The sequence below is a fragment of the Gracilinanus agilis genome, chromosome 4, assembly GCF_016433145.1.
Source record: "Gracilinanus agilis isolate LMUSP501 chromosome 4, AgileGrace, whole genome shotgun sequence".
NCBI classification, from domain to species: domain Eukaryota; kingdom Metazoa; phylum Chordata; class Mammalia; order Didelphimorphia; family Didelphidae; genus Gracilinanus; species Gracilinanus agilis.
Genome location: NC_058133.1, coordinates 199,049,193 through 199,059,001, shown reverse-complemented (window position 1 = coordinate 199,059,001; position 9,809 = coordinate 199,049,193). Strand labels below are relative to the sequence as shown.

Below are 9,809 nucleotides of genomic sequence, written 5' to 3'. Positions count from 1 at the left end.
TCTCTCTCTCTCTCTCTCTCTCTCTCTCTCTCTCTCTCTCTCTCTCTCTCCCTTCCCTCTCTCACTCCATTCAATCCTCCCTGACCACTAGAGGTCTTAGTTTTCTTTTGGGCTTGGTAGTATTCTAGACCACCCCTACCCCTCTGCTGGTGAGTCATCTTCTGATCCTTTCTCTCTTCCTCCTAATAGCTTCACCATCCTCTCCCGGAGAAATAGGAGTCCAGGTAAACAATAGTTCTTGGGTTTTTGTTTCATTGTTTATATCTTTCTCCAGTGCCCACTTCCCTGTCTAATCTTTTTTTTTCTTTTTTTTTTCTTCTAAACTCACAGGGTCCCAAAGGAGATACTGGGCCTCGGGGTGAAAGGGTAAATTTTTTAATTCTCCCTTGGAAGTTTGGTGGTGGGCAGTGAGTGTAGTATCTGCTTTGTGGCTGACATATTGGCATTTGATCTTTCCCTGTCAGGGACTCCCAGGCCTACCTGGAAAAGATGGCAACCCAGGAAAGCCTGGTCTTCCCGGCCTCCCTGGTCCCCCTGGTCTCCCTGGTCTTGGAGGAGTAAGTATACAATTAGGTCACTCTTGAAAAGATTTTTTTCCCTTTCCATGAATTGGCCTAACCCTTTCCCTCCCTCTTTTTCCCCCCTAGAACTATGCTTCCCAGATGTCTTACGGCTATGATGAGAAATCAGGTGGTGGCATGTCTGTTCCTGGACCCATGGTGAGTTCACCGGGGCAAAGGGAGGCCAGGAAATCAATTAATCAATCAGTTAACATTTATTAAGTACCTACTATGTGTCAGGTACATTAGGGATACAAAAAGAGGCAAATAAGATTAGAGAACTTGGGAAGGAGTTGGGGCCAAGCACTTTCAAATTTGGTTGGTTTTATTAGGAGGTGAAGACCTTCTTTGGGATTTCAAGGATTGCTGAGGGCAATAGGGAATACCTGGGAAATAAAATATAAAAAGGTATTCTCTGCCTTGCATTTTCCTTGTGCATTGTCTTCATTGTTTCTCTTTTCTCTCCATAGGGTCCCTCTGGTCCTCGTGGTCTCCCTGGTCCCCCTGGCTCCCCAGTAAGTATCTGGGATTGTCTCCTCCCCCACCATTTCCCTCTCCCCAATTCAGAGTCTTTCAGTCACTTAATAACCTGACAGTCTCTTATGGATTGGGGTAAGGAAAAGATAGGGGAGAGATGCTCCGGGCACCTTTCTGGGCAGTCAGCTTTGCAAGCGGCCCTATGCTTCCTGCCTCTGAAAGGTGAGAAGCTGGAAGCAGGGTGATGCTGATGCTGATACTGATGCTAATGAATCTGATGAAGGTGTTGCCAATTATGTGAATTAGCACAAAGCAGGCAAACTCAGATAGACGCTGAGTTTAAATGGTGGTGATGAATGAAAAGGATAGCAGTGACAGTACTGATAGCGGCCAGGATGAGAGTCATGTGGTGATAACTTGTCATTCTCATGCTTCCTCGATCTCTTCATCTTCCAGGGTCCCCAAGGTTTCCAAGGTCCCCCTGGTGAACCTGGCGAGCCTGGAGCTTCAGTAAGTGGTCCTCCCAAATGCCTCTTCCCTGCTCTCCTCCTTCCTGACATTGTCCATCATACAACATCCATCATCTGTACTTCATCCCCCCCCCACCAGAAAAACCCTCATGCACATGTTTAAATAAGTATATCTTCATCTTAATAATAATAATAATTAATATTTCTATATTACTTTATGATTGGCAAAGTACTTTCCATATTCTATCCCATTTGATCCTCCCAATGGCCCTATGAAGTAGACTCTATTATGATCCCCATTTTATGGATGAGGAAATGGAGGCTGAGAGAGGTTAAGTAATATTCCAAGGGCCACACAGCTAGTAAGTGTCTGCAGCAGGATTTGAATTCAGCCCTCCCACATGCCACATGTGGGAGGGGTTCTCTATTGCGCCACCTACTGTCTCTTCTTGCAACTTTACTTCTCTTTTAAGGAGGTATTTACCTGTGTACCCCTTCTCTGTCTTATTCCATTTTTGCATGTCGCTCCCAGTCATACCAGGATGATCCTAATCTTTTTTATCTGTGTGTCTTCTAGGGTCCCATGGGTCCCCGAGGCCCTGCAGGTCCCCCTGGCAAGAACGGAGATGATGTAAGTAACTTCTGAGATGCTGACTACCCTTCTTCCTTCCTCTTCCCTACCACAAAGAAGTCTCCTTCCCTTTTACTTCAGTGCCAAACCTCTCATTAGGGACTCCACCAAAGGGAGACTATATTGTGGGGGAGGCATTCAATGATGGAAGATGATGACTCCTTCCTGCTGTAGTACTTTGGGATCACTTGGGAATTTTCCTTCTCTTTAATCCTCAGGGAGAATTTTTACCTTATATTTCAAGCATAGGCTATTTTTCTCTTTCTTGCATAAAAGGTCCCTAGAGCCCAAAGACTTTTCTAAGAAACTCACCTTCTGTCTTAGAATCAATACTAAGTATTGTTTCCAAGGCAGAAAAGTGGTAAGGACTTGGCAACGGGGGTTAAGTGACTTGCCCAGGGTCACAGAACTAGGAAGTGTCTGAGGCCACATTTGAACCCAGGACCTTCTTTCTACAGACCTGGTATTCTATTCACTGAGCCATCTAGCTGTCCCCATTCCAAAGGCTTATAACTAAACGAGAAAAAATGATTTGTTCAGACCTACTGCCTCAGAACAACTCAATTTTTACCCAAGCCTGTGAGACATTAACTATTTAATAACCAACAGAAATGTTTCTAGTAAAGGAAGCATTTAAGGATTTAACCTGTTCTAGAAATATAGCTAAATGGCTTCCCTAAAGCCTGACTCTCGTATAAAATACTGTAAGAGAATTTGGAATAACTCAATAACTAAGAGAATTTGGAATCATCCCAAGCTTTTTCTATTTGATAGTCTAGTCAAGTTCCTAACTGGTGAGCAGTAGTTTGGCACGACAGCAGGGGACTGGATGTGGTGACCCTTAACAGAGTCTCTCCTTGATTTCCTTTCTTCCTGTTAGGGTGAAGCTGGCAAACCTGGTCGTCCCGGTGAACGTGGTCCTCCTGGTCCTCAGGTGAGTGGGGCTTGAGAGGGAAAAGACTAAAACTGAGGCTTCTAGTATCTCCCCCCACCAGTTACTTGCCTAAGCCAGGATAACCCTTGAAGCTTCCCTAATTATTCTGAGCCCTCTGGGGACTGCCTCTTAGAATGGCTTTTAGATTTTAGTAACTGATCTATCCAGGAAGCTGATGCTGGATCTTGGGATGGGGTTGGCCATGCTTAGACCTGGGTGTGAAAATAACAAACACCTTTATCCATTCTGCCTCTATTGAAGAGATTTGCTCCATGAGGGACTTTACACCTTTTACCTAAGGGGAGTCCTTTCATTGTCTTCTGCCTTTATTTCTCATCATCCTTCTGTTCTTTCTCTCCAGGGTGCTCGAGGTCTGCCCGGAACTGCTGGTCTCCCTGGCATGAAGGGACACAGGGTAAGTCTTCTCTTGTCCATTTTAGTTTTAAAATCTCAAAATAGCCCATTCCCAGCCTTTAAATTGCCAAAGGGCTCTGTTTTGGAGAAAGGAAAAAGATGAGAGGGATTTAATGATGCATTTAAAAATTCTGAGTAGTTCAGATCTTGGAAGGTGTCATTGAGTGAGGAAAGGGAAAAAAGTAGTAAGGAGTAGGTAATTGGGGTTAAGTGACTTTTCTAGGGTCACTCAGTTGGGAAGTATGTAAGGCTACATTTGAACCCAGGACCTCACAACTGAAAGCCTAGCTCTCCATCCACTGAGTCACCTAACTTCCCTGAATAACACCAAAGGTTTCATTAAAGACATCAGTGAGAGAAGAGAAGAATCGAGCCCTTTTATGGATAGAATGATTGGTAGTCAATAGAGTCTAGAATCAGGGGGAATGTGCAAAGACTGCCTAATGAGCACATTCCCTTCTCACAGGCTGGTGTTCTTATTCCAGGACCCAGAAAATAGGTGTTATCCTGAATGAGAGGATGGGGGGGGGGGGAATCTATCCATTTTTCCAGCCTAGTAACTCACTTTGGTGTCTTTCTTTTTCTGTTCTTTTAGGGTTTCAGTGGTTTGGATGGTGCCAAGGGAGACAGTGGTCCCGCTGGTCCCAAGGTAAGAGATCACCTTTTAGGAGTGAACTCCAGCTTCTCTTCATCTCTACCCTTCTTCTGACAAAAAGTCTCATTCTTATTTCTCTGCCTCCTAGGGTGAGCCTGGTAGCCCTGGTGAAAACGGAGCTCCCGGACAAATGGTAAGTATGCCAACTTCTTTTATTTTTTTCTTAAACCCTTTCCTTCTGTCTTAGAATCAATACTGTGTATGATTCTAAGGCAGAATAGCGGTAAGGGCTGGGCAATGGGGGTTAAGTGGCTTGCCCAGGGTCACACAGCTAGGAAGTGTCCAAGATCAGATTTGGGCAAAGGACCTCCCAATTCCAGGCCAGGCTCTCAATCCACTGAGCCACCCAACTTCCCCTGTGCCAACTTCTTTAAGAGCAGAGGAAATAGAGCTCACAAAAGGAGGGTGGCAGGGAAGCAGGAGGTAATGTCTCGGAGGAAAAGAGATGCTCCCCCTAGTTGGCTTCTTGGAGACACCTTTGGTCACCCTGAGTGGGTGTTTATAAAATGCAGAGTGAAGGGTGTCTGGAGAGGTGATGGGGATTGAGAAAATTTCATCGTCTTCAACCTCTCTCACTTTACTCCTCTTGGTTTTCTTCAGGGCCCTCGTGGTCTTCCTGGTGAGAGAGGCCGCCCTGGACCTCCTGGCCCAGCTGTAAGTATTCCCTGACTCAAGTATTTCTGGATACCCCTGGAGCCCTATGGGGACTTTTGGTCATCCTGAATGGTCTATTGGCATTAAACGAAAGCATAACTGATGTTTCATCCTTTCTCTGTTCTGTAGGGTGCTCGTGGTAACGATGGCGCAACAGGTGCTGCTGGACCCCCAGTAAGTATGCCCGACATTCCTTGTGGTACCAGAGAATTTGGGAAAAGTGGGGCTTCTTGGGTCAGCTATTGTCCTCATGGCAAATGAAAGTCACTGGGGACAGGATTTGGGAGACAGAGAGGTTCCTTGTCTCTTGGCCTCCTCAGACAGTTTCCCACTCTGTCAGGGAGGATCTGGGGGCTTCTCCTTCTTTACACTAAGGGCTGCCCTTCTTTTATAGGGTCCCACCGGTCCTGCTGGTCCCCCTGGTTTCCCTGGTGCTGTTGGTGCTAAGGTGAGAATTCATTCATCTCATGTTTCCTTCAACTTCCTCCTAGACACATGGATTCCTTCGACTGAGAGATCCCCCTCCAATCCCAAACTTAGCTGGGCTGCCAAGAGTGGAGAGAGACGTAGTTTAGAGACGTAGTTTGAAGCTAAACTGGCCAAGGGCCCTCCCCAATTGAGAATGAGCTCTCCCCACTTTGAGCCTCCCACTTCTCCTCCTCTGAAGAGAGTCAAAGTCAAGTCATGGGGAAAGACAATTCCATGCTTTAGGATTCACCAACCTAAATGTCTCCTGGAAAGTTATCCTACAGTTTCAGATTTCTGTTTGATTTCCAATCAGGTCAGGCCTTAATTTCCAAAGCATTTGTGATCCTAATTCCTGACCCTCGATCCTGGATTTACCTAAACATAGACTCTTGATTCTTGATTCAAAGCCTTAGTTATATATGAAGCAAGAATTCCTAGTCCCCTTCTCCCATCTCTCTGAAAGTCTAGGAAACGGAGTAGTTCTTCCTTTCCTTGTCTTCCCTTCCTACAAGAGAGAGTCTGGGGGAAAGTGATGATACAGGGGGCTGACCCTGGGCATCCTGCTCATGGCTCCTTTCCTGCTCCAGGGTGAAGCTGGTCCCCAAGGATCCCGAGGCTCTGAAGGTCCCCAGGGTGTCCGTGGAGAGCCTGGTCCCCCTGGCCCTGCTGGTGCTGCTGGCCCATCTGTAAGTTGCTGTCTACTTTTGTGTTTTTTAATTTCCTGCCAACTTCAGAATTCCTATTCATCATTCACTCTTTCTCTTCTCTTTTTGTTTTAGGGTAACCCTGGTGCTGATGGACAACCTGGTGCCAAAGGTGCCAATGTAAGTATCTTACGGTATCATTCATTATATTTGCAGTGCCCATCAATGCCCTAGAATGGAAAGTCCAAAAGACTATGGGCCTGAGTCTTCTCTTTTGTCTCCAATAGGGTGCTCCTGGAATTGCTGGTGCTCCTGGCTTCCCCGGTGCCCGTGGTCCTTCTGGACCTCAGGGTCCTAGTGGTGCTCCTGGTCCCAAGGGTAATAGCGTAAGTACCTGTCTTTTCCTCTGCCACTTTTCTCCTGGCACTGATATGGCCAGAGAGCTGACTGACATTTGGTCTGGGCTATTTTCTGATTTCCCAGCTATACCTGGGTCCAGACCTCTAAAAAGAGGGTCAACTTTGCCTTTGGGCTTGGAATTAAATGCTCTTTCCCTACCTTGTCTCCTATCCTGGGTTCAATCTTTTCTCCTTTCCTTCTTCCCTCTAGGGTGAACCTGGTGCTCCCGGTAACAAAGGTGACCCCGGTGCCAAGGGAGAGCCCGTAAGTATTCTTATCTGTCTTGTTTTTCAATACTTATACATACATACACCACACACACATATTCATTAATATATACATACATGGTATAGTAGGTAGATAGATGGACCAAAAGTCAAAAAAGACCTAGGTTCAGATCTTGCCTCTGGCATTCACTAACTGAGGAACTCTAACAAGTCACTTTGTTTCTCTAAGCCTCAGTTTTCCCATCTATAAAATGGGGATTTGTGATACTTAGAGCACTTGTCCCCCAAGTTTGGGGTGAGGCTCAATGGAGATAATGAAGATGGGGCTTTTTGCAAACTTTAAAGATGTTTATAAACATCACTTATTACTAGATATACCAATGGATGTTTGAGTATACTCACACAGTCTAAAAAAGTAAGAAAGTGTCTTTGGGGGAGAGTTATGTGATGGACTTTGGGGAAGATGAAGTGATATAGTCCTCTTTTTTTAACCCTTACCTTCTAAGAATCAATACTGTGTATTGGTTCCCAGGAAGAAGAGTGATAAGGGCTAGGCAATGGGGGTTAAGTGACTTTCCCAGGGTCACACAGCCAGGAAGTGTCTGAGGCCAAATTTGAACCTAGGACCTCCCGAGTCTCTAGGCCTGGCTCAAGAGATATAGTCTTAATGCTCGAGGCACCCCCAGATGATAGAGGAGGGACAGAAAGAGAAAGAGCAAATTTTTGTCCTTAGAAAATGAGAAACACCCAAGACAAAAATTTGGAGTCAGGAAAAAGAGTATATTTTTTCAGCTATAAAAAGCTCTAGTGATCCCCAAACTTAGTGCTTGGAACTAAGCGTTCACTTTCCCCCACCCTCCGCTCGTACTCTAGGGCCCCGTTGGTGTTCAAGGTCCCCCAGGCCCTGCTGGGGAGGAAGGCAAGAGAGGATCCCGTGGTGAACCTGGACCTTCTGGTCTGCCCGGCCCAGCTGGTGAACGAGTAAGTGGCTGCCTCCACTCTCCTTTTCCTCTGATTTCCTCCCAATTTTAGCCAGCCCTTGGCATCTTGCCCAACAGGTATTCTGCATTAGGGCCTTTGGGAACATCCTTTGGTCTCCAGGGTACCCTTCCAGCTCAGCCTGGCATGATGTCTCCTCCTGGTGAGGAGGGCACCTGTATCTTCCATTGCCCTGTTTTCCTCATCCCTCACTCTAACTCATGATGTTCTCTCCCTGTACAGGGTGGTCCTGGAAGCCGTGGTTTCCCTGGTGCTGATGGTGTTGCTGGTCCTAAGGTGATTTTCTTCTCTGTTCCTCTCTTCTTGGCAGGCCCACTCACAGGACCATCTTAGGGTGGTTGCCTGTCATTAGTTTGCTGGACCTTTCCCCTTCTCCATCCAATTAAAATGAAACGAATTCAGCAAATACACATTCCAACTTTACTCCATGAAAGTCATTGCATCGCATGCTTGGGGCATCTTTCTAAGCAAAGGGTACCTCCCAATGGCTCCCTATAAGGGATGGGCCTGGGTCACTCCCAAAGGAGACCTATGTCTCTCAGGCTCCTTGCAGTCAGCCTTCTTGAGCTCAGTGATCTGTCCTCCTGGCCCTGTTTCCTTCTTTGGTGGTACCTAGATGGAAGGCTCGGACTCTCCCGCTCTGCCTGGCATTCCTCCAGGGAAAGGTGAGAGAGTCACTGACTCTGGAACCTTGACTCTTCTCTGTCCCTTATTAGGGTGCCCCTGGTGAACGTGGTGCCCCTGGCCCTGCTGGTCCCAAAGGATCTCCTGGTGAAGCTGGTCGCCCTGGTGAGGCTGGTCTGCCCGGTGCCAAGGTGAGATGTCACTGGAGGGACCCAGGACAGTCTCTGCCTGAGATAGAGTCACTAAGTCAAGAGGGAGAATAGTGCTTGGCAAAAATCATTCCGGGGAGGAGTACCATTCTGGTGGGCATCTTGAAATCAGCCCAAGCTGGCAGACAGTCTCCTAGCCTAGCCATTCTGCCAGTCCCCCTCGCCTGGCACTTTTCCTCTGCCAAGGTCTTCCACTGCATCCCACGCCATCTCCAGTTGCCTTGAATTTTCTCTTGCCACTGGATTTCATTGACTGGAAGAAAGAGCAAGGCTGATGACTGTGTTATTGCCTTGCTTGTCCAAGTCATGCACAAGTCAAGACATCACCCCATGATGCCATTAACCCTCTTTGGAAACGAGGGGTGAATAACAACAACCCTCTGCCCATCCATGCCATCTCAGCCTCCCTCCCTCAGAAAAGAAAAGCGCAATTAATGGGGGTTGCAGAAATCTCCAGAAAGGGGCACCCCTTTCCTCCCATCTCACTGTTGTCTGCTTTCCTCCTTAGGGTCTGACTGGAAGCCCTGGAAGCCCTGGTCCTGATGGCAAAACTGGTCCTCCTGTGAGTATTGCCTTCCTATACCTTGTCTCTGGCTGCCCTCACATCCTTGCCTCCAGCCCTCCTTCCTCAACTCTGTTTCCTTGTCCATCCTCAGGGTCCCGCTGGTCAAGATGGTCGCCCAGGACCTCCAGGCCCTCCTGGTGCCCGTGGTCAAGCTGGTGTCATGGGATTCCCTGGACCCAAGGGTGCTGCTGTAAGTGTCCCCCTTTCTGCCCTCCCTACCATCTCCAGCTAGAGGCAAGGGAGGTAACTAGAGAAAGAGTCCTGGATGTGTAAATGAGAGATCTGTATTCCATCCCAGCCCCACCAATAGCTTCTGGAGCCAATAAATACAAGTCACTTTCCCTTTCTGTGCCTCAGTCTCCTCATCTGTAAAATGAAGGGCATTTAGATGATCACTAAGATTTAGTCTAGCTCTTATGTCCTATAATTCCACAATGATTCCCCATAGCTAAAATAAATGGAGATAAGGTGAAAGCAGGCTGTATCCAGGGTACTTTAAGAGTCTCCCATCCTTGCCCAGAGAGACCTTGTATTTTGAATGTTTCTATGGAGGATTATGGCAGAAAGGGAGGCTTTACAGTTGAAAGATTCTTCTTTGGGATCTGAGTGAGGAAGAAATTGTGCTTAGGAGAGAGGAAGGGGAAGGAGAATGAAGAGCAAAGGGGGAGAGAAAGAAAAAGGAAGGAGGAGGCTGAAAGAGTGAAGCCCAGGGGACAGGGACAAGAGCCCTGATCTGGATGTAATTAAGGAATACTGAGGCCCAGGTCTTACTCCAAACCTAAGCTCTTTGAAAAAAAATCACTTCCTATTTTGGGACCTTAGTTTCCTTCCTTTTTTATAACAAGGAGAAAATCCTCTCTGCCTCTCCCTTATGGCAAT

General features: G+C 47.0%; 1 protein-coding gene across 1 annotated transcript in view; it reads left to right on the top strand.

Annotated features, from left to right (window-relative positions):
- Positions 1 to 9,809, top strand: part of COL1A1 (collagen type I alpha 1 chain) — a 61,104-nt gene that overhangs the window by 36,043 nt on the left and 15,252 nt on the right. Inside the window, exons 3-25 of the mRNA XM_044675119.1 lie at positions 190 to 224; positions 331 to 366; positions 465 to 557; positions 648 to 719; positions 1,031 to 1,075; positions 1,494 to 1,547; positions 2,085 to 2,138; positions 3,019 to 3,072; positions 3,434 to 3,487; positions 4,082 to 4,135; positions 4,230 to 4,274; positions 4,742 to 4,795; positions 4,925 to 4,969; positions 5,190 to 5,243; positions 5,851 to 5,949; positions 6,043 to 6,087; positions 6,195 to 6,293; positions 6,517 to 6,570; positions 7,407 to 7,514; positions 7,755 to 7,808; positions 8,249 to 8,347; positions 8,874 to 8,927; positions 9,022 to 9,120. Of these exons, the coding sequence (XP_044531054.1) occupies positions 190 to 224; positions 331 to 366; positions 465 to 557; positions 648 to 719; positions 1,031 to 1,075; positions 1,494 to 1,547; positions 2,085 to 2,138; positions 3,019 to 3,072; positions 3,434 to 3,487; positions 4,082 to 4,135; positions 4,230 to 4,274; positions 4,742 to 4,795; positions 4,925 to 4,969; positions 5,190 to 5,243; positions 5,851 to 5,949; positions 6,043 to 6,087; positions 6,195 to 6,293; positions 6,517 to 6,570; positions 7,407 to 7,514; positions 7,755 to 7,808; positions 8,249 to 8,347; positions 8,874 to 8,927; positions 9,022 to 9,120 (1,460 nt within the window). The remainder of the gene's footprint in view (positions 1 to 189; positions 225 to 330; positions 367 to 464; positions 558 to 647; positions 720 to 1,030; positions 1,076 to 1,493; positions 1,548 to 2,084; positions 2,139 to 3,018; positions 3,073 to 3,433; positions 3,488 to 4,081; positions 4,136 to 4,229; positions 4,275 to 4,741; positions 4,796 to 4,924; positions 4,970 to 5,189; positions 5,244 to 5,850; positions 5,950 to 6,042; positions 6,088 to 6,194; positions 6,294 to 6,516; positions 6,571 to 7,406; positions 7,515 to 7,754; positions 7,809 to 8,248; positions 8,348 to 8,873; positions 8,928 to 9,021; positions 9,121 to 9,809) is intronic.